The sequence below is a fragment of the Sander lucioperca genome, chromosome 2 (assembly GCF_008315115.2).
Source record: "Sander lucioperca isolate FBNREF2018 chromosome 2, SLUC_FBN_1.2, whole genome shotgun sequence".
Classification (NCBI taxonomy): domain Eukaryota; kingdom Metazoa; phylum Chordata; class Actinopteri; order Perciformes; family Percidae; genus Sander; species Sander lucioperca.
Genome location: NC_050174.1, coordinates 12,635,097 through 12,658,069, shown reverse-complemented (window position 1 = coordinate 12,658,069; position 22,973 = coordinate 12,635,097). Strand labels below are relative to the sequence as shown.

At 39.0% G+C, this 22,973-nt stretch overlaps 2 protein-coding genes across 5 annotated transcripts; one reads left to right on the top strand and one right to left on the bottom strand.

The window, feature by feature from the left end:
- Positions 1–3,429: 3,429 nt before the first annotated feature.
- Positions 3,430–7,605, bottom strand: rfk (riboflavin kinase). 3 transcript variants are annotated; one of them, XR_004895252.1, is made up of 5 exons: positions 7,025–7,605; positions 5,316–5,467; positions 4,629–4,731; positions 4,150–4,375; positions 3,430–4,105 (listed from the first exon to the last, which is right to left on the bottom strand). XR_004895252.1 is itself a non-coding variant. In XM_035992598.1 (5 exons), the coding sequence occupies exons 1-4, from the start codon at positions 7,104–7,106 to the stop codon at positions 4,203–4,205; spliced, it is 510 nt and encodes a 169-aa protein (XP_035848491.1). In that variant the 5' UTR covers positions 7,107–7,605; the 3' UTR covers positions 3,430–4,121; positions 4,154–4,202. The 3 variants fall into 3 exon arrangements, 2 of the variants coding, with proteins under 2 accessions (XP_035848491.1, XP_031164997.1); XM_035992598.1 differs by having other exon boundaries at positions 3,430–4,121; positions 4,154–4,375; XM_031309137.2 differs by having other exon boundaries at positions 3,430–4,375.
- Positions 7,606–14,366: 6,761 nt separating this feature from the next.
- Positions 14,367–17,403, top strand: LOC116056851. 2 transcript variants are annotated; one of them, XR_004895249.1, is made up of 5 exons: positions 14,367–16,093; positions 16,171–16,280; positions 16,467–16,547; positions 16,766–17,017; positions 17,105–17,403. XR_004895249.1 is itself a non-coding variant. In XM_035992595.1 (3 exons), exons 1-3 carry the CDS (start codon positions 16,493–16,495, stop codon positions 17,194–17,196), a joined length of 399 nt encoding a protein of 132 aa, XP_035848488.1. In that variant the 5' UTR covers positions 16,261–16,492; the 3' UTR covers positions 17,197–17,403. The 2 variants fall into 2 exon arrangements, 1 of the variants encoding a protein (XP_035848488.1); XM_035992595.1 differs by lacking the exon at positions 14,367–16,093 and having other exon boundaries at positions 16,261–16,547.
- The last annotated feature ends 5,570 nt before the right edge of the window (positions 17,404–22,973 follow it).

Below are 22,973 nucleotides of genomic sequence, written 5' to 3'. Positions count from 1 at the left end.
TGCTAGGTCAAGTTGGCTGTTGATGATTGGTCTAGCCTCAACATAAATAGTTTTGGTATACTGTTGGATTATGCAACCTATTACTTTGACTGGGAAGAAGAGTTTGACAGGGTGCGCACTACGGGGGAGCTAGGGGGAGCTCGGCTCCCCTTAATAAGACATGGGCTCCCCTGAAAACGTGATTTGTGAAATTTTGGGGAGGGGGGGGTCTCTAAAAATATTAACAGTTTATCATTTTGACGTGCAATTTCAGTTTTGTGTAATGTGATCATCGTGGATTACTATGTGTAAAATTGCAAAAATATCATTCATTCATGCATGACGGCGATTTAAACCTAATTCACTTCAATAAAGATAACTATACATGCTATTCTTGTCATGAACATCAAGACGTGGTGGCGCTGAGGTGCAAATTAAACTCATGTTTAGTAGGCCTACATGTTAACTCCATAGACTGTTGTTTAACTGTTGGTTAATTCAAAGATTCAAAGATTCGTAGAAAAAATATAAACATTGGAGGCCATTAATTGGCGTGCAAAGTCCTTGAAATCCATTCTGCAGTTAGCATCATATAGCCATGGCAAAAAGAAAACAAGGCAGTTTAATTCATTTTGGTTTTACTAAGAAACTGTGTAGTGATGGCGTTAATAGCACGACCGATTCACCTGCTGCAAGCCCTGTTGGCACACCTCCCGCCGGGGTGACAACACAAGAAGAAGCTGAAGAAATAATGTCCTCTCTGGCTGAAGATGGTGGTGGTAACAGCTCGTCAGAGACCGGTCACGATCCTAACCCTCTTGCTCCTCTCTCCCGTTAAATTGGAACAGCCAGCAGTGGAGAGACTGGAAGAGCCCATATACATGGCTGTTTGTTAACCCTTGTGTCGTCTTTAACCCTTGAGAGATATGATCTATTGATTGATGGAATAGCTGACAGTATAACACCTTTGCATCTTGAGCAAAGTCACACTTGGCCATTGGCTGTATCCTTTGTTTTCAGTATTATAGGCAATTCCAGGTGCAACTCCCAATACACTTTTGTTTGCAGAGTAAAGGTGAAGCTCAAACGGAACATGTTAGAGACCATTTCCTCTGCAGGGAGATCAACAACTAAAACCTAAGTGTTGCGCCTCCAAAAGGCCTCAGGCAGTACTGTAACTACAGTCTGCACACACTGTGGACACACAGCACTTTGTTCAAATCCTAACACGCTGCTGGCAAAAAGGTTAAGGATGGAAGCTTGGGGTGCGTCGCTTAGGCCTAATTGAACGGAGGAATTATGGTATTCTTCGGTAGCCTGAGTAACTTTTAACAGTTGTTCATGTGAAATCTCAAAGACAGCCTGACGCTTTGTTGCTGTTTGACCTATCAATTCCTGTTGATAAAGTATAATAGGGTAAATCCTGTATAGTGCATACACTTGTAGCTGTTATGTATCTTTGTAAGTCATTGTAAGTCGCAAGCACACGAAAAGTGGGCTCCCCCAAAGGCCATGGTATAGTTCCAACACTGGAGTTTGATTTCTTTTTTGAGTCTCAAACCTCAGGGAAAGTTTTGAATGTGCTGACAATCATATAACTTTTAATGTGCCTGTTTACATTTTCTAGAATAAATCATATCATTTAAAGAAAATATGTTTACAAAACATAAAATGATGCAGTAGTTATTGTCCGCTGATATCGCTTAGAGAAAGGACATTACATTTAATTTCAAATTTAAGTCTATTTTATTAACAACCCAGACTCCACATATGGACAGAATGCTTATGACATTAGAAACAGAGGAAGTATATTACATTTGCCTAATGGGATATACGTCCTCTGTTTCTACATCATCTGGTTTAAAGCTCTTATTAATAACAGTTGTAACATTACTGTCATTACTTTTTGTGTTACACTATGTCTTTGTTAAATTTGTAAAATGGACAGTGTATCGCGCTGCAGGAGTCACCTCAAAACTCAAAGGAAACTTTATACTGAAGTACAATCTGATCTGTAACCCTGTGTGGTACTTTGAGTCTTTACACAGAGAGGAAAATCTTTTCTCAGTGGTTTCATCTTGTTTAGGCCACAGTGAAATGCTGAAATATGCTTGTCTGTGCGTGTGTTCAGAATAGTACTGCTCAAAACACAGCAAAATGTTGCAGAAGTGATTTTGCAGGACTTGTTCCTTAAAGGTATTTATTTCTACTCTAGGTCTGTTTTGACTTTAGGGTTGTGCATCTGCCTTTTTTGCTGTCTCCCTGAGATAATAACAGATGTGCGTCCCACCCACAGAAAAGTGTGAAGAGTAAATGATTAGGATCTTTCTCTGTACTTGGATGAGGTGAAATGTGCTGTGAATCATTGTTTCATAATAAAGCTGGATTTTGATCTATGTTGTGAGTGTGTACTCTTGATGTAAATGTGTTATGAATTAACCTGCTGTTGTACAAAAGTGAGTTGAAGTGATCTGGCAAAGAATTGCATGCAAATCAACACAAAAGTGACTGCTGTTAGCCGTTCACTGTAATTGTTGAGCCGAGTAACATGTTCACATTGGATTTGGTGAGAGATTGTGTTATGTAAGAAAGCTAAATTAATATAGTATACTTTTAATTAAGTAGAGATCCGTTTTGAGCCTATGTAAACCGATGTAAGTGTGGTCTTAATTTAACTGGTTCCTCATCTGTGTCACAGGGGGTTATTATAAGATCACATTTCCATTGTTGTCTATTTAATGTTCACTGTTCTCATACTAGTTGATAATGAGGACCCTTTAGAGATAAATACTTTATTATTACCGAAAGACAAGTTGTTCTAATTTCTTAGCTGCTTAAGCACTGTTATGTCAAATTATTTTCATGATATATAAGGTTAATGTAACATCAATTTAAAGTTGGCTTTTGGTAATATGACACTTTATTCCCAGCAGGGTCCAAAATTAACTTATTTGTCCACCAGCCAACTGGCTAGTGAATGTTCAAATTGTACCAGCCACTCAATAGATTACCATTGTTTTTTGGTGAGTGAAGAAAAGCTACCAGCCACTTGCACATTTTATCAGCATTTGGCTAGTAGATGGTGCTAATTTTGGGCCCTGATCCCCAGCAGAGCAGGTTGAGTCCAGTGTCTTTTCTCATATTAAACCTAACAAATAGACACAACCGACTCAGGGATGTCTGCCACTGTACCTCCTTCGCATAAGTGTGCTTGCCGTTGACATTGGCTTTCCCTTCATGTGCCAGACCGATGCTTTAGTTCTTATTCTTGCTGTGACACTTATCTACACATTCCCATACCCAGTGTGACGTTTGACTTACTTCCGCTCTGCTTTTGCTGAAAATATGACTCTTACGAGTGCAGAATTCATTGGAGCGCATGTAAAGCAATCTTACAGGAATTTTCTTAACTTTTAGTAATTGATTTGAGGGGGAAATAACAGGAAAATGTAAGTTCTGAGATCTTTTTTAGTTTAATTACATAATAAGAAATCATTGATATCACTGATATTAGGACAATAACAACATTCAGGCGGTTATCAGCCAGTGATGTCACAAAAAGAGCTCTTGGCCAGCCATGTGCATAACTTTTAATATTTTATCCTATTTTTTATGCTTTACAAATTTAGAATAATTGTATTCCCATTGCATCTTACCCTAATATATGGAAATAACAAAACTGACATATAAATGTATTGTTGAACCTTTAATTCTACATGCAGTAACCCTGGTCCCTGTGTAAACTAGAATAAATAATTGCGGTCCATTTGCGTCTTTCGTTATATACAAATTATTACAAAATGACTTGTGGTCACCCTCATGCTAAAATCTGTATTTTTTTAAGGTACCTTCTTACATAAAAGATTCCAAATATACAGCAGGACCAGTAAGAACAAAGAGATACACAGTTATGCTATTAGATGAGGCAATCTGGTGGGAGTATATACAAAAGCAGCCTGCAAAAAAAACATTCAGGAAGTTAAACAATTGAGACACATTAAGGAGGTAAAAGAAAAATACAATAAAAAAAAGATTGTTTGTTTATGCAGCCATGATGACGGGTCAGAGATCTCAGAATGAGGCTGTACATTTTAATTAGTGCATACACCTGTGTGTATATAGAAACTTATGTGTTTTCTGGTTGGTGTGTGTGTGTGTGTGTGTGTGTGTGTGTGTGTGTGTGTGTGTGTGTGTACACAAAGTGGTACAGTCACAGCCAGCTGTCAGTGACCATTTATAATAGTCTGTGATGTGGATGCAGTGTTGGAGGACAGGGCTGACGATGAGCTGGGAGCGCTGGTGAAGAAGTTGTCGTCTCTCAGTTTGAGATGCTCGGGGAGCTCCAGCGTGACCTTGGCCTCCTCAATGTCGCTGTTTATGGCTGCAATGAGCGCTTCTGTTAAAAAAAAGAAATTAAGGAGAAATGAAGACATGCAGAAAAGAAGTCAGGTGCAAAGAGAAGAATAATTGAGTGTATGGAAGAGGGGAATCATGGTGGGTTAAGAGGAAGAAAAAAAAAGATTAAATCTGGAAGCATTAGAAATCTTAGACCTTTGAGTGCAGGCATACAAACATAGAAGCGTATGTGTGCGTGCGTGCGTGAGAGTGAGAGAGAGAGAGAGAGAGAGAGAGCGAGAGCGGTGTCGTACCAAGTGAGTTGTAGCTTCTCTCTGGACGGATGTAGCCCACCAAGACAACACTGAGAATCTCCCCATAAAAGTCCTCTTTAAATGTGTGAATCACATGAGTCTCCTAGAATAAAAAAAAGTATTCCTTACAAGAGTACTGCAACTGTCAAATGTGATGAACTGCAATTATATTGTGTTATCAAACCAGAATGTATTAGAATGGCTGAAATGAAATGAATGGAATTTAGATGCAGAATAAATGAAGAACAATGGCTGAGTATGGAGTGTGTACGAAGTATACAATACTATTTTAATAATAAAATGACTATCTTGAAAACAGCATATTTTAAGGACTTAAATCTTTGCGCCAATCTTGTGACTTAATTCACAACTTTAATCATTTCATTTTACTGAACAGTTTAGGGTGCTGCTTAAAGAAATGTGTCCATAAATGTGTTATATTGCAAACTTTATCTACTATTCTTTTCTCTCAACACAAGGGGTATTCATTTTATTTTTAAGAGCGGTTATTCATTTTTTAATTCAAATATGTTTTGTCCCACTGTGGGGAATTTAATACCCACAGTGTGACCATGGCTGCCTTTAAACCATGGATTGTCAAAGACTATTTAACATCTTATAAATAGATTGGCAAAGTGCACGCTTTCTAAAACAGTTTGCAGTGAATGGTGCTTTTCTTGTACTGACCATGGACTTCTTGGTATTTTTGTAGTAAGGGTTCCAGCCAATGCTCATCACCATCTTGTAGACATCACCATTACCGACGCAGGCCCAGCCATAGTAGATTCCTGTGCCAATATCTGCTGGAAGATTGTCCACCACTGAGTCAGGGAAGTTGGCTGGAGATGGGAGAGAGAAAGGGAGGAAGAGTCAGGGGAAGGAAAGAACAAGGTAAGGGAAACCACTCCTCCTGAAAGTTAGTGTCTTGCTCAATGTCACCTAAAATCAGATGAAGACATTTTTTTTTAAAACCAGAGAACTCTAGTTAGAGAAACATTTTTACTGGATGTTAAGTTGGCAGGGCTAGAAATTAATAATATTATATATTATTAGATATGAAATTGTTACAGTGGGTAACACACTGGGTACTTTTGGCAAATGTTTCGAAGCTATGCATGGTTGGGGACAAAAATCTCTTTTATAAAAGCTGATATTATATATATATATATATATATATATATATATATATATATATATATATATATATATATAAATATAATTTTATAATAATATATATATATATATATTATTTTATATATAAATATAAAATATATCATATTTATATAGGCTAAATATTAAATTAAACTGTGTTCCCTGTTTTTATTTCGCTTACCATATGGTTTGACAATTTCCTGGAAAAACAAACAAACCGTTTTTAGATCTTGTGCCTCAATTCTGTTTGGTTCCTCAGTTTGGGAACTGTCGGTACACGATCCGTTCTGCCTGCACGATCCGTTCTGCACATGCGCAAGATAATACTGTTTTACGTATCCATACGACCTGCACGATCTGTTCCACGCTAGCCTATGGCTAGCCTCCACCGGGAAGCTAACGTTAGTTTAGCTAACAGCTAATTCGGCTAACCGCTAGCTGACAGCTAGATTCAGTCTAAAATAACGTTAACTCAAACGTAATGGGAAAAGCAGGCTACAGCTAAATTAAGACTTCACAGTAATAACAATAAAGACAAGTATTGAGTGATTGTATTTTAAATGAGCACAAGTAAAGTAGAACTGACGTAACAGCTGTTATATATGTTAACGGTTATTTTCACGTTTTATTTTGAGGGTCTTTTAAAGTTATTACATGTTGTCTCAGCTAGCAGTTAGCCGAATTAGCTGTTAGCTAAACTAACGTTAGCTTGGCTGTCGACCGGAAGCGTAGAACAGATCGTGCAGTGTCGTAAATCCTCGTACAACCGCGCATGCGCGAACATTTTGCGCATGTGCAGAACGGATCGTGCAGGCAGAACGGATCGTGTACCGACAGGAACCACTGGATTAAGGTATGACGTCACTACACATTTCTGGAAACATCTGTCAAGTTCCGTTACTCAACTAACATTTACCGCAGTCAGAAAAACAATGCGCGGTCGTTGCGTCAAAAAGGTGTCGTCATCAATGCTGTTCAGTGCAAGTTGGTAACTGCAACAATTATGAATGGACAGTAATCAGGTTGTCTGCCAAATCATCCGAGAAAGGCTGGCGGACATTAGGTCAAAACCACAGACTGCCAATGTTAATTATCTAACGTTAACACTACTCTTGTTCTTTCTCTGGTTAAATTACTGTGGACCAATTCTGACTAACTGACCTAACGTAAGCTACGTATATTGTAGCTTATTAGCTAACGTTACTCAAAAGCTCATACAGATTAATGGCAGATAATGAACTTACCTGTGGGGATTCCCAGTTCTTTGCTTCCTCTCCCGAAGCCTCGAATGACCTCTCCCCGGCAGAAATACGGTAGGCTCTTCATGACTAGCTTCCCGATAATCACTGGCTAAGAGGCTACAGAATGACCTCGAACGACACAAGGAAGTCGGACTGAGAGCCAGAAACTCTTCGACAGTTAGCAAAACTGAAATCGTACCCTTGTAGAGTTCAAAGTCCGTCCTTGCATTTAGCTGACGTTATATAGCGTCAGCTGCCCGGTTAGCTAGCTTGCTCGAGTTGGATAAAGTTGATTGTCAAACACACTGAGCAGCGATGGTAAAAGTTCACCAGGTATGCTAGCTAAGCTTACAACTGTTAGCTTCAATAGAGGCACCCTGTCCTTAAAACGGTTTATCCTAATGTTTTGATTATCTGGTTTTGCTGGGTCCGTCCCGGTAGGTCCACTCACGGTGAGAATAAAGCCCTGGTGCTCACAGGTGATACTATATTACATGTGTTGTAACGTTACAGTACACATCTGCCTCAGTAAAGCTTTTACTGATGTCATTGACCGCGTGACCAAAGCGGAGCGGGAGGCACACGTGTTGCGTTCAGTTGTTGTAGGAAAATATAGCAATTACAAATGAGGCATTCACTGACACATCTACGGAAATACGACGCAGATTTTCATCTGAATGTTTTGAAAACCGAAACCCCGAGGTGTTGCTCTCGGGCAATGGGAGCGCACGGCAAGTTCTTAAAACGTCGTACTTAATACTGTTTAGCGTATAGGATACATTTAGCCTACTTAACTTGATGCTAAGCCTACCTATGGATCTACCAAGCCCGTCAACTGTAGGTTTGTTGGCAACGCTAGCTTCCTTTGGCGTTTAGCTCTAACCACAAGAGGGCGACATGAGGACAATTCTTTCCCAAGCACCCAAACCATGGCCCAAACAGACCTCAGTGATTTAATTTGACTGTCTATGGTGATTCCCAACCACTGATGTTGCCAAGGGTACGTACGTGGAAAGATTGTGGAGCAGCTCAACTAATTTGAACCAGCTGAACCTGAGAATGTAACGTTAGGTAGGTATCCCAGCCTAGTTTTGGCAGAGATGGCAAAAGTACTCACTTCCCATACTCAAGTAGAAGTACAGATACTTGTGTTAAAAAATACTCTGGTAAAAGTAGAAGTACTGATTTAACTTCTTTACTCAAGTAAAAGTAACAAAGTACAGTCTTGGAAATTTACTTAAAGTATAAAAGTAAAAGTAGCCTTGCGAATGACAAGCATTTTTTTATGCAAAGCTACCTGGACCACACAGATGTTACTAGAAACTTCAGTGGACATGGAAAAAAAGGCTCTTATATGCCATTGCCTACACTTTAAATAGATGTCTGGCAATAAGCCTAAAACATCACATATATGATTATTGTGACAGAGACTGGGACTCCAGGTTAATACGATTCTGACTGAGTAGAAAGATATGAATTCAGTTGTGATTCTGTGAGAATTCACAGATCCAGTTTCTCTTTTTTAATCTTCCCCATAACATTTAAAGGAATCTACACGTACTGTAAGGCTGTGTCTCATTCCGCATACTTCCATCAGTACACTGCTAATGTGCACTGACCACTTACTGCCGTAGTGCCCACTTTCAATGGTTAGCATTGTCCCAAAATGAACACTTATGTTAAAACACTTACTGGAAATGAAGAGCGGGATGAACGTGATGAACGCAACACATGTGAACGCGATTTTCCAGCCCGCTTTCCTGTATGCAAATGAGGAGTGGCCAGCTCGGCTCGCCGCCTCTCAAAATCTGACGAAAATCTTTTAAACTGACCTTTGTCGATCTAAAATGAAGACAGATTCAGCAACTGTGTGGCCTATTTCTCTCTTAAAATGTTTTCAGAAACACGTTTCGGTGAACTATTTTCGTAAAATACAAGATCGTATTCCGTCTGAGCCACCATGACAGAAATTCTCGAGCAGCCAGACCCACGTGACGTGTTCGTCCAATCAGCTGCCGGTCAGGGGCTCCCTTTCACTTTGTAGTCAAGGTGGCGCCCGTTTAGTGCAAGTAGGGTCCATCGTTCCACACTGACATTTTTAGACCGTTTTTAGGGGGTCATCGGGTACTTTCAGTGCACTGACTTTTTGCGTTATCTACACTTTATACTTAAAACTAAGTGTTTGAAGTGTACAAATAGGCAGCAAGACACAGCCACTGTGTGTGTGCTCAAATATGGCTTCTGGAAAGAAAATAAAGGATAAAATATGAATTACTAAACAGACATTAATTAAGAAGTTCCCCATACTTTTAGAGTTACAACTAACAGTCATTCCTGATGCCTACTATCTCAAACATCTCTCTCAGATAAGGCCAAGGATGATTGGGAATGTCTTGCTGCTTGTCTGCCGAATCTCTGGGATCTCCATTTTCTTCATTTTCAATCATGTTGCCGTCCATACTACTATGTGCTAACGTTACCACCATCAAGCCGCAGTGATTTGCAGCGAATGAATGCCGCCGAATCTGTCGAGTCATCTTGTAGTGGTGCGTCAAATATTCCCATCCAATTAGAATGAATTCGGTATTGATGACGCAAAAAATAATAACGGTAACTCCACTGAAATTATTTGAAACTAAAGTAACGTACCAATTTTGTAAAATGTAAGGAGTAGAAAGTACCGATATTCATGTTAAAAATGTAAGGAGTAAAAGTAAAAAGTCGGCACAAAAATAAATAGTAAAGTAAAAATATCTGAAAAATCTACTTGAGTACAGTAACAAAGTATTTGTACTTTGTTACTTCCCATCTCTGAGTTTTGGGCGACTGAGCAGGCGAAGAATCTTCTTATATACTGTCTATGGAAAGAATCCATTCCATAGAAATCCCAGTATACCAGTAAGCTTCAGCAGCAGCATTATTTGAGAGGAGGACCTGTTATGGGTTGGTGTGTTTTATCTTATTTTGGTAGTCTGTTTCTGTTCTGTATTTTGCTCAGTTTCCTGTTTTATTTTGATAGTTTGGTTTTCTGTCTTGTCTAGTCTGGTTTTACTTTATGTCTTGTGTTTTCCCGCCTTTTTTGATTGTACTGCCCAGCCCTAATGTATTTCACCTGTTTCCCAGCCCTTGTGTCACCTGTCTTGTGTTACCTCGTTACCCTGTATATTTAGTCTTTGTGTTCCCCTTGTCCTGTGTCAGATCATTGTTGGTGTTTGTTTTCTTTCCAGGCAGTTTGTGTCTGTTCCCAGTGTGTTTGCATCTAGTTTACCAGGTTTGGATTCTTCCCTTTGTTCTCACTTTGTTCCCATTAGTTTGCTGTTAGTTTGTTCCTCGTGTTTTCATTATTTTTGGACTTTAGTTTTTGCCTGCTTTCTTTGGATTCCTTTTGTTGTTTTTGTCTGCCTCATTTTTTGGATCTCCTGCATTTTTGTGTTTTAAATAAACTCTCGAGCTCAATCCTTCCCCTGCCTGCCTGCCTGCTTGCCTTGCCTCTGCATTTGGGTCCACCTATTTCCCCCTGAACACAACAGGACCTCAACTACGACGCTTTTAAAGCGTTAATTAGGGACCGAGCACGAAAGTGCAAGGCACCAAAGTGCGAAGGAACCTATTGCTTTTGGTGAGATTATTAGTTTTCCCAATTCTTCGTCGCATTTTTGAGGGGGTAGCATGCACGAAAACTCAGAAATTTGCACACGTCACAACTGGTGAAAATTGCAAAGTTCTGTAGTGATTGAGCTCGGGTGGGGTGTTGCCAGGGGGCTCCATAGCGCCCCCTAACGTGCGCCTTAAATTGGACAAAAGTAATAAGTTAATATACCAACTTTTGAAGGAACATAGGTCTCATCTTCAAGTCCATGGTGCTATTTTTAGAAAAAAATTACAAAATTCTATAATTTCCAAAATATTGGTTTTCGTGTAAAAAAATCTTCATTTTACAAACACTTGTTTGAGGACTTTAGGATGCACGAAAACTCAAGATTTTGCAGCCATCTGCACAATAGTAAACTTTCATCTGAATTCACATTTAGGCTTGGGAGTGGTATGGTTGCTCTATAGTGCCCCCTAATTGGGTTTTAGCACTTGGGCACATTTTTGATGGCCTCAGTATATACGAAAACTCACAAAAATTGGCGCCCACATAAACACCTGGGAGTTTTGCGAGACTGTACAGCGATTTGGCCCATACCTGTAAGTGGGCTCCATAGCGCCCCCTAATCCGTGGAAGGCCTTAACTTGGACATAGTTGCTCCGATCTTCACCAGATTTAATACCCATATTGCTCTAATCATTGCAGACATATTTCCCATTTACCTTCATTAGCTCCGCCCAACAGGAAGGCGGCCATTTTTAATTATGCATTTTTCAGGTGTTTTACATTCTTTCGAACTCGTCCTAGGCCGTGATTTCAATCGTCTTGAATCTTTAACCCAGACAGCAAGCAAACATTGAATAAATATTGATTTTCCGTCTGAATCATCTTTATGGTTGATATTGAAATTTCAATGCAAAATAAATGTTGAATTACCATTACCATATCGATGAAACCTGACATTATTAATGTTGATGGCAACAACATTGATCTATTATCTTTATGATTGATTAAGCATTGATGTTTGGTTTACCGGGTGATATTGCCAATGTGTTGAAAAGTCATTGATTTAGAGTTGACCGGGAAAAGACCTGTTGTTGAAAAGCCATCGACATATAGTTGATCAGGCAATATGATTTAAAATGCGTCGATACATAGTTGACCGGGAAATATGATTGAAAATCCATTGATTTTTGGTTGACCGGGAGATCATCGGGTGGTAGACCAACGTAGTGCGCGGACACAGATCATTTCTGGACCTGGGACCCATACGATCAGGTAAGGTTGCTTATGTAATGTTCAATATGAATGAATTGTACTGTTAGGCTACAACTGTTACTCGTTAATATGATGGTTAGTGTAGTAATACCCACGTAGTGCTGCAGTCATAGATTTTCTTAAACGTCAAAATCTGCCAACGTTAATGTAACTTCGGCTATCGTGGTTCGCTTCCAACAGGTTACAATAAGTTAGCAAAACCTCTGCGTCCAGTCTATTTTTGTGATAGCTAGCTCGAAAATACATGTCTGTACCATTATACATTAGGGGAGAATGTCGTGAAATCTATTAACACAGCACCGCTATTTTACAATTTCTGACATTGATACAAATGCCAACATTTGTGCCAGCCAAACTAAATTAAATTTCAATGAGACCCAAAATGAATCCAGATGGACTGCAGCAAATGCATACTGTAGTAAGTGGTTGACATCTGCACACACTCCATTTTCTCCATAAATAATCTGTCCTAATCTATAAAATACCAAACTGTCGGTATCATGGCAACGGCGTTCTGTGTTGCTATCTTGCTAGGCCGTCCGAAACAAGTTCGTAGTTTAGCCTAGCCTACTTAGACAGCCGAAGGCAGCAGGCAGCTAGCCTGGTTGTGTCTGGGGAGCGTTCGTTCATTCATTCCCAGCTCATTTCCAAAGGGGCGTCACCAACGGACGCCGTTCCTCTGGGCGCAATTGGATAGTGCTTCAACCAATCAGACTAACGATCCGGGTGACATAGCAGCCGGAAGTTCGTCAGGGTTTTCCCATTGACATATATATAATTTTATATTATTTTATACTTTCTTTAACTGTATGGGTTTTCCCCATGGGTTTCTAGCCATGAGGCTAGCAGGCAGCCTGTGTGTGTGTTGCATGGATGTATTAAGAGAACGGTGTGTTGCTGTTACGAGTGTCAGGAAGTTGCATTGGTATTCTAATCATTCTAAAAACAAAGTCGGCTAATTTAATATTCAGAGTTTACAATGTTGTTATTGGTGATTAATGTTAATAAACTAAAGAGAGATACTTGACATATATGATTTATTTATTTAAATGTATATTTTCAACAATATTATTGTTATAGGTGAATGCGCCCACATGACTCCACCACACACAGATTATAGTGGAACATGGCATGCTTTTATTATCTTAGAGCTGTACAAACAAATTGGCATATACAATATACCAACAATATACAAACAACAAGCAGCAGAGTTTACACATAGCCTACAGTAGGCCATAACAGTCCAAAGTTTGGACATAACTCATAAGTTTTTCATTATTTTGACTACTAACATACCTGCCTTTCCCTACTCAAATCTAACACAATCTAAAATGAAGACTAAGACAAGAAAAAATACACAATCCTATATGTGTTATTTCAGGACCATCAGTTTTTCTTCCACAATGTAAAAACAGTCCAAAGTGTCCAAACTTGTAACTGGTACTAATAAATTAAAGTAAGTAAATTAGTAAATAAGTAAATTAAATCATAATGTGCATAAAAAAAGTACTACTGGTTCCGTTCAGACAGTACAGCACAGACACCCGGAGGTGCCATGTGACAGAAAATTAGTGACGTGATAGGCCTATAGGGTACCTTGTACTTAAATGTAGTAAACAGAGTCAATTATTCGTGGGTGAAAATTGTTCGGTCTTTAGAAAAACCTTTGCAAAAGAACATGTTATCATCTGCTTTGTGGGGAAATAATCAGGGCAGTGGTTGATTCTGAATTAAATTGCTGTTTACTGACACTGTGATTTACTTTTTGTCCTTTTTTCAATTTATCATTAATCATTTATCAAGTAAGCAAGTCTTTAGTATAATAAGCCTAATCTGATTATCTTTTTAATATCTGTTTCTGAATCTGCACACCACTGCACTCACAATGGCATCACGCTGGTCAAAGAGGCGCAAATGTATGTCAATGCTTGAGGCCACAGAGTCAGAGATACTACAGCAGTTTGAGGAGACCTTTAATAATACAAATATGCAAGGCAACACTGACACAGCATTGGAACACGTAGAGTGACCAAGGGAAGTAGTAGATCCAACCGTTTCAACCTCTAGCCACTCAGTTGTAGAGGAGCTACCAGTTATAGGGAACTATGAGCCTAGTTCAGAATTCAGTGAGACCCATGAGTCAATAGACACAGCTAATTATGTTGATTCAGATGATGTTGATTCAGATGATACTGAAACTCCAACTACAGAGTTTTTGATGACGAGTCTGAGATTTTGGGCCTCTACATTTTCAGTCTCTCAAGTGGCACTAACTGCACTTTTAAGCATTTTGCGCGTGTTTCATCCAGAATTGCCTAAAGATGCTCGGACAGTTCTGAGGACGCAAGGTAAAATAATAACTAGGAAGATGGAGGGTGGGGAATACTATCACTTTGGCCTAGCCAATGGGTTGATGTCGAGGCTTAAATCTTTGACTCTACCTGCCAACTTGAACACACTTAAGTTGTAGTTCAATATAGATGGATTACCACTATTCAGAAGCAGTAGACTTCAGTTCTGGCCAATTCTTGCTATGGTAAATGTGGATTACACCAGATTTCCCTTCCTTGTTGGCCTGTTCTGTGGCCTTAGCAAGCCTAAAAGTGCATCTGAATTCTTGGGCCCATTTATTAAGGACCTTAATGACATTTTGAAGAGAGGTATAATTTATAAAGGGCAGCATCTAATGGCAAAAGTGTGCTCATTCATTTGCGATGCCCCTGCACGAGCCTTTATTAAAAACACAAAGGGTCACAATGGTTACTCTGGTTGCGAATGCTTTCAAGTGGGTGAATGGCAGGGCAAAATGACCTTTCCTGATGTCAATGCTAAATTAAAAACTGACACAGACTTCGCCTCCATGATTGATGAGGACCACCACTTGAGTCGAACACAGTCTCCCCTAGTTGGTGTTGTGAAAATGGTGACAATGTTCCAATTAGACTACATGCATTTATGTTGTCTTGGGGTAACCAGGGAGCTTCTGTATATTTGGATGAGGGGCAAATGTCTTGCAACTAGGTTGGGCAGTAAAACAATTGGGGAGATTTCTGTGAAGTTGAAGGCACTGACACCTTACACTCCAACTGAGTTCAGTCGCAAACCCAGAGAACTCTCAGAAATTGATAGGTGGAAAGCAACTGAACTCCGGTATTTTATGCTATACGCTGGCCCTGTAGTGCTGAGAGATACGATTCCCCTGGAGATGTTTAACAACTTTATGTTGTTTTCTGTTGCTATGCATCTCCTTTTATCTCCTGGGACATCAGAGAAAATGGTGGACTGTGCTCACGAATTGCTAATTTCATTTGTGAGTCACTTTGGGCAGCTATATGGCAGAACTGAAATAACTTACAATGTCCACCAGCTGACACACCTGGCAGCAGAATATCATCTCTATGGTCCCTTATATAACATTGCTGCCTTTCCTTATGAGAACTATTTGGCCCAACTAAAACATTTACTGCGCAAACCTCATTTGCCTTTGCAGCAAATAGTGAAAAGGCTTTCTGAAAGAGACCCTCAGACAACCCAAATCAACAAAGGCAACAAATTCATGCACCTCCATCATGATGGCCCATTGGTGTCTCATATAGAACATGGGGAGCAGTATAGAAAGGTTGTAACTAAACATTTCACCTTATCATGTAGGTTTGGGGATAATTGCATCCAGATAGTTGATGACATCGCTCTTGTTGACAACATAGTCAACGTAGCTCAGGAAACATGTGATTTTCCGGAAATTTACAAGGAAGGAGTCATATGTCCAATACCCCTTTGAATCAGCCAACATTGACTGTTACAAAGTGTGGGACTTAAGCAGCAGTGTTGGTGTTGTAAAGCTCCAAATAATAAAAAATATATATATACTTTTCCCCGATAAAAAAAAGAGTTCATTGCCATTCCCCTCATACATACAAAGTAAATCATTTTTGTAAAATCAGTTCATAAAATCAGTTCATGTATTAATAACCAACCATTATCTTTACCATAAACAAATAGTATGAAGCAGTGGTGCCTTGTGCAGTTCAACAGTGGTGGAACAGAAGTTGTGCCACACATATGGCGTCAGGGGGAGAAGGTTTTCTGGCCTCCATACCCTCCAAAAGAGTCGGGCAAGGTTCGTGCTGCCATCAGGAGGAGGGATGAACCAACAGGAGAATGGCAGACTTATGAGCCTGTCAGGGTCCTCATAAGCCGAGGTGGGTATTTTTAAATCTGGTTGACATTTTATCATAGCCCTTTGTATCAGTATTTCATAACAACTTTGTGTCTGCAGATACCTTTGAGGAAGCAGAGAGGTGCCTGGAAAGGTATTTGAAGCAGCAATGCAACACTACCGACATCCAAACAGGAGGAGTGCCAACAGCCTCTGAAAAGGAGAAAGAAGTAATAATGAATTTCCAAATTCATAGTGCGAAGTTGCTGAATTGTATGTGCACATGGCCATCATCATAAATATATTTGTTTGCTGTAACATCAGAATAGTTTTGAAATTTTGAATATCACAGTAACTACAGATGAACAAATGTAAATAATGCAGTGTATTTATAGTTTGTCCATGTTCACTTCTAGACCAAATCCAATCTACAACAACTTGGATGACTCTGATGGAGATGGCCAACCTCGGAGTAGCTCCCAACATTTTGTTCCCAGGTATATATGTTACGGTTGTATGTGTTCCCTGTGCTGTTTGTCCGTTCTCCTCCCAATCTCTACCTTTTGTTTGTCCCTAAAGGGCTGCCTAAGGGTGGGGTGTAACATAGGCCACAGTGTGGTGTGTGTAACAAAGTAAGCAGAGAAGCTAATTCAGCTTAATAACCTGTAACGTCTTTTATACCCCCCCCAACTCTTTTTGTCATACACACCAACAGCCTCCAGCCCTCTGCAGTCTCCCTCTCCATCCTCCCAACTCCAACCTCTAGCCCCAGCGAATTGCCAGACCATTTTTGTAAAGCCAACCAGCTACAAGACCCTGCCCGCCCCAGCCAGCTGCCAGTCTCCGCTGCCCTACCCCAACAATCAACCCATTACCTTCTCTGCTGAAGATTTTCAGTTCCCCCTCCAGTCATTGCCAGTGGCTTCTGCGTGTACTCCCCGGTCTGCAGCCAATTTCTCTCCAGAAGGTATGTTTTAGAAAAGAGAGTTTCATGTTATTCCAAACACCTATACCCAGTCATACAGATAAAACAAATGTTTTTTCAATGTTCAAGTTGTCACAGACTCAAGAGACTCCGCCAGGCAGCTTTTAAAAGGCAAGTGCAAAACTAAGATTATTATAAGATTCCATTTACAGTATATATGAACGGAATGGCTCTGTGATTGAAATACCTAAAGATTACAGTGGTTTGCGTTCTCTATGGAACAGTTAAAAACTATATCTGCATTAAATATTGTGATTGGTTGTTGATTGGTCGCTAGGTTAAATCCCCTACCTATAGCATTTAACATCCCTCATATATATTTGAAATTGTGTTGACCATTTCTTTATTTTACGCTTTTTTTTTTCCACTACAAAATAAAGGAATGCTAAGTTTTGCACTCAACCCAAAACTATTTCTTATTCCTGTCAATAGATGTAACCTTACAGAAGCTGCTCACCGCTGTCACAGAGTTGACGAAGGAGGTGAGGGACCTGCGGCAGGACTTCCATGAGTTCCGCCAGTCCTGTAGGTGTGGCCAAAGTGCTGGGGTGGTGGGCTTGACGGCAGAGCCACTGCAACTGCCTCTGCACAGCATGGAGGAGCTGGAGAACGCAGAGGTGATACTCCAGTCCCAGGGTGCTAGGAAGGCAATGGTAATTATTTAATGGTTAAAAAGTAGTTACATCATTCTTCTGACTGAACTTCACTGCTCTGTAGGGCTGTGGAATTAATCGAAATTTAATCGTTGATTATGATTTTGGCTCCCAATGATCATAAAAACAGAATAATCGAGAAAAACAATCATTACATTTTGCAAGTAAACTTATTTCCTCTTGTGTTCTGAATAAAAAAATAAAGTTTAAATAGGAAAAGTATTAAGGCAAATTTCACAGTTGTGTTTTTTTTTTTTACTGTTGATTTATTTAACTTTTTCCATTGTTTTATAAGTTCAATAATTGCAAGATCTTTCCAGAAGTCAACGAGTAAACGTGTTAAATTACCGTGATTTCAATATTGACAGAAATAATCGTGATTATATTCTTTTCCATAATCGAGCAGCCCTACTGCTCTGCCCAATTTTGTTAAACTGTTTAACAAATCTGTTAATCTGTGTTTAATCTCATCCCACACAAGGATGCAAACAAATATCACACTTTAATACTTTAATCTCAGTTAAATTCAGACTTGAAAATTGACAAACCTACATAGAGCAACATTACATCATCTTTTGAAAAATACCCTAAATAGTTACACTTTTTTATTTTGATAGGTGGCCCGTTTCACAATTATTGGGGGGACCACCCTGGAGATCAGGGTTCGGCGCAGGCTGGCATACAGCATGACCAACGAGCTGGCCTCAGGCCTAAACTGGGCTGGCAAGAAAAATAAGGATGTGACCAAACAGAAGCGGTCCTTTAAAGAAATGGCCTTCTGCAAATGCATGTTTGGTAAGTCATTCTGCTTAAGTATGAATGCAGTGCTTTCAGTAAACATAATGCCCTCAATCGATTCTCTGCCCCAAAAGTAGTGCTGGGCTATATGGAGAAAATCAAATATTACGATATTTGACAAAATACCACAATATTGATACCGCAACGATATAGTGTTGACTATTGGTGCTTTCACAAAAATTTACATGAGATTTTTGATAAATAATCATCAGTAATGTTGCTATAATGACTAAGTGGTTAAAGGCAAATAATAGAACAGTTACAACAGTCTGGTAAGTTCAGAAAACGACATCACTTTACTGTCTATGTGCGACTGGTGTATACATGTCAAGGTGCGACTAATGGTAGCACAACTCGACGACGACAAGTAGCCCAGTTTGACAGAATACCGGTGTGCGTTGGCCTTTAAACGAAAAAGGGAATGAGTGAAGCCTACTCCTAGGCCAATTCGCTTTTCCGTAGTTCGCCTGTGAAAGCTAAGAAAGGGCTAACCTGAGACCGAATCACATCTGGCAGGCGGAAGTCTACCTCAGCTATGCTATTTCTCAAAATTGTGTAACACTAGTGGGTATAAGTTAGCAGCAGGTTTGATATTCGCCGGATATTCGTTTTCGACTTACCCCCGATTCAGTTTCTTCAATAAAATTCCACTACATTACGAGCATAGTATGTTGAGGACAGTTTAGGACACTGTATCAAAAAAAATGACAATAGTATTTCTCGTTGCTACCGATTTACGAGCGAAAACAGCACTTCAATCTACGTTCCGGCTGTTGGCTGAGTTAGGGACCGTCTACAAATTACAGTGCTCAGGCTGGTGACATATAGACTTATGGGATTCTTTCAGGAAAGAAATCACTAAAAATCAATAAAAAAGACCTTTTGTAATTCTGATTACTGTAGTAGTAGCCAATGGTGGTCTGCTAGTTACTACAGGTCATATTTTTGTCATATGTCACATTATAGTGAAACAGGATGGAATTAAAAGCTTAAAATATTCACCAAAAATCAACAAAGGTACATTTTCTCATTCTGATTGCTGTAGTTGCCAAAGGCAGGGTGCTACGTACTACAGGTGCATTTTTGCTGATATCGTGCATTATGGTGAAACAGGATGGAATTAAAAGATTAAAATATTCACCAAAAATCAACAAAAGTACATTTCCTCATTTTGATTGCTGTAGTAATTGCCAAAGACAGGGTGCTACGTACTACATGTCATATTTTTTGTCATATGTCACATTACAGTGAAACAGTATGCAATTAAAAGATTAAAATATTCACCAAAAATCAACAAAAGTACATTTCCTCATTCTGATTGCTGTAGTAGTTGCCAAAGACAGGGTGCTACGTACTACAGGTCATATTTTTGTCATATGTCACATTACAGTGAAACAGGATGGAATTAATTGTTTAAAATTCAATGAAAAGACTTTCACATTCTGTTTGATGTAATGGGCTTGTTGCTAGGCTGCTACTTAATATAGGTGGATTTTTTTTAGTGTAACAGAACGGGAATAATTACAAAAAAAACACACCAAAGGCATTGTTAACAAGTCATTTTTTAATTACAGAGTAGTAAAGAAGGATGGATGTAGGCATGGTTCTTAAACAAAAACAAAGCCCAGTGATGAATAAAAATACATGTTCTTATTCTCTTGGATGTAGTTGCCAGAGTATGTCTTATTACAGGTCAGATGACATTATCAGATCATTTATCAAAAGGAGTTGACGGAATAGACATTTTCCTGTTTTGGTTACCTCATTTCCTTGTTTGTTGAATAAGATCCCCTTAATTAGTATTTTTTTCCTCTTTCATTTTGTGGAGCTTAATTTTCTTATTCACTATACTTTTGTTATTCAACCCCTATAGGGCAATATGACCCCAAAATGATCTCACTTTGTAGAATAAACAACATAGAACAAAATCTGTCATGAATAGCCTATAGCTAAGAGACTTGTATTTCTTAACAAAACATAAATAAAAAATATAAATAACAATATTTATAATAATAAGCGACACTTAAATAAAGATATAAATAAAGTAATAAATAATAGGCAGCGACACTTAAATAAAAATAAAAATACTGTAATAATAAACAAGAGGCAGAAAAGATAAATAAAAATAAACATAATAAATAATATAATAATGGATCTTTCACGTTGACTTTTCCTCTAACCTTGCCCCACAAAACTTTTACATCGTCACGGATTTTCTCTTTCCCAGTCTTCTATCTTCTACTACAGAACGTAATTTATTAGTAGACAAGAAATGCCTTAGGCTAGTGACTGACTTAGGCTATTGCTGGCCAAAATGTAAAAAACATGTAGCTATAGACTTTGTTACTACAGGAGACATTTTTTCTGACCTCATGAATCTTCAAACATTCATAGTGTTATTAACTATTTACAATATTTGCATTCCTTTTGTATTTCTTAAATGCAAATTGCACAATACCATGCAATGTCTTTGTCTGGAACACTGGCATCTGTCATTCCAAGGCAAGATGCATGGAATCATCTGTTGCATTTACCGCATTCAATCTGTAGAAACCATAAACCAAGTCACATTAACTCCAGTGCTTTTTCATACATTGATATTTTATCACTGACGTTATGATACTTACCCAAAGAATATCTTTTGTTTGGATTTGTAAGGCCAAAGGAACTTTCAGTCCACATTCAGAGCAATTCCATCCTGTTTCACCATAATGCACGATATCAGCAAAAATGCACCTGTAGTACGTAGCACCCTGCCTTTGGCAACTACTACAGCAATCAGAATGAGGAAATGTACTTTTGTTGATTTTTGGTGAATATTTTAAGCTTTTAATTCCATCCTGTTTCACTATAATGTGACATATGACAAAAATATGACCTGTAGTAACTAGTAGACCACCATTGGCTACTACTACAGTAATCAGAATTACAAAAGTTATTTTTATTGATTTTTAGTGATTTCTTTTCTGAAAGAATCCCATAAGTCTATGTCACCAGCCTGAGCACTGTAATTTGTAGACGGTCCCTAACTCAGCCAACAGCCGGAACGTAGATTGAAGTGCTGTTTTCGCTCGTAAATCGGTAGCAACGAGAAATACCATTGTCATTGTTTTTGATACAGTGTCCTAAACTGTCCTCAACATACTATGCTCGTAATGTAGTGGAATTTTATTGAAGAAACTGAATCGGGGGTAAATCGAAAACGAATATCCGGCGAATATCAAACCTGCTGCTAACTTATACCCGCTTGTAACACTGGATAGACACAGAAACATTTAAAATATGTTTATCTCTCTGGTGAGAAGGGAGAAGCACTCCACTCAAATTGGAGCCTTATGTCATAAAACTGGTAGCCTAGCCTACGTGTTTGTCAAATAATTCCATCCTAAGCTAGGCTATTTGATAGACTTTTCCAAATTGATGTTAAAAACGGCTACATTCGTCTATTAGGCTATTAGACGTTGCATTTATTCTGATAGACTTACCAGTTAATGTTTCCAGATGGGAAGTTTGTTGTGGTGTCCCTTCTGCCACAAATTACCTCAGTGACGCTTCCGACCAAAGTGGAAAAATATCGGCGCAGCATCCAGCACACATTTGACAGTCAAGCTAGCGCCAATCAAAGAGTTATCACACCTGAAACATGTGATTCAGAGACGAGAGTGGCGTGGTCATGGGCGTGGTCCTATGGTGACGTCGTTCTTTTAGCTGAAGGGCATGAGGGGAAAACATGGGCAACGGTAGCGCTCAAATTAAATTAGGCTAGTGTAGGACTTGAGTGTGAGGCGTTTGTGAGGGAAGGATACTAGCTATTGCCACACACACACACACACACACACACACACACACACACACACACACACACACACTTTTTTCTACCTGGCCTTATCAAGTTTATATCCTTCACAGGCAGAAGACTTAGTCTACTGCTAATGTTAAACTAAAATGTACTTTTGCTTGTTTTCTATTTTAGATGCCCTGACTCAACGGCTGAGTACGGGAAATGCCTATGAATTTTCTCAAGCTGTGCAGAAGTGGCTGCGCTACGCCCCAGACCCGGCGGGGGGAGCTGGACGACCGACCCTGGCGCGTTAAAAGAAAAAAAACAAACAAAAAAAACGATTGTTTCATTTTTTTTAAATGCGTGGGGTGTCATTTGTGCTAGAAAGTCTAGGCAGAAGGCTCTGCCATAGTTTCTATATTTTGCTCATAGCCTATCCTGGCTGTCAATAAGCAGGATTATAATAGCCTAAAACTGTTTTAATATATTCATTTATACATTTTTAGATTAAACCTTTGGTATAGGCTACTAAAATACCATTGAAGTTTCGTTGATATGCTGGGATTTCAACATTGTTTCAATATCCACTGTAATCGAAATACCATTGAAATTCTGTTGATCTCTAGATATGATTTAAACGTTGTTTCAATGATAATAGAGGGTGTAATATGATGAAGAATCAACATCAGAAGTAGTTATATACTGT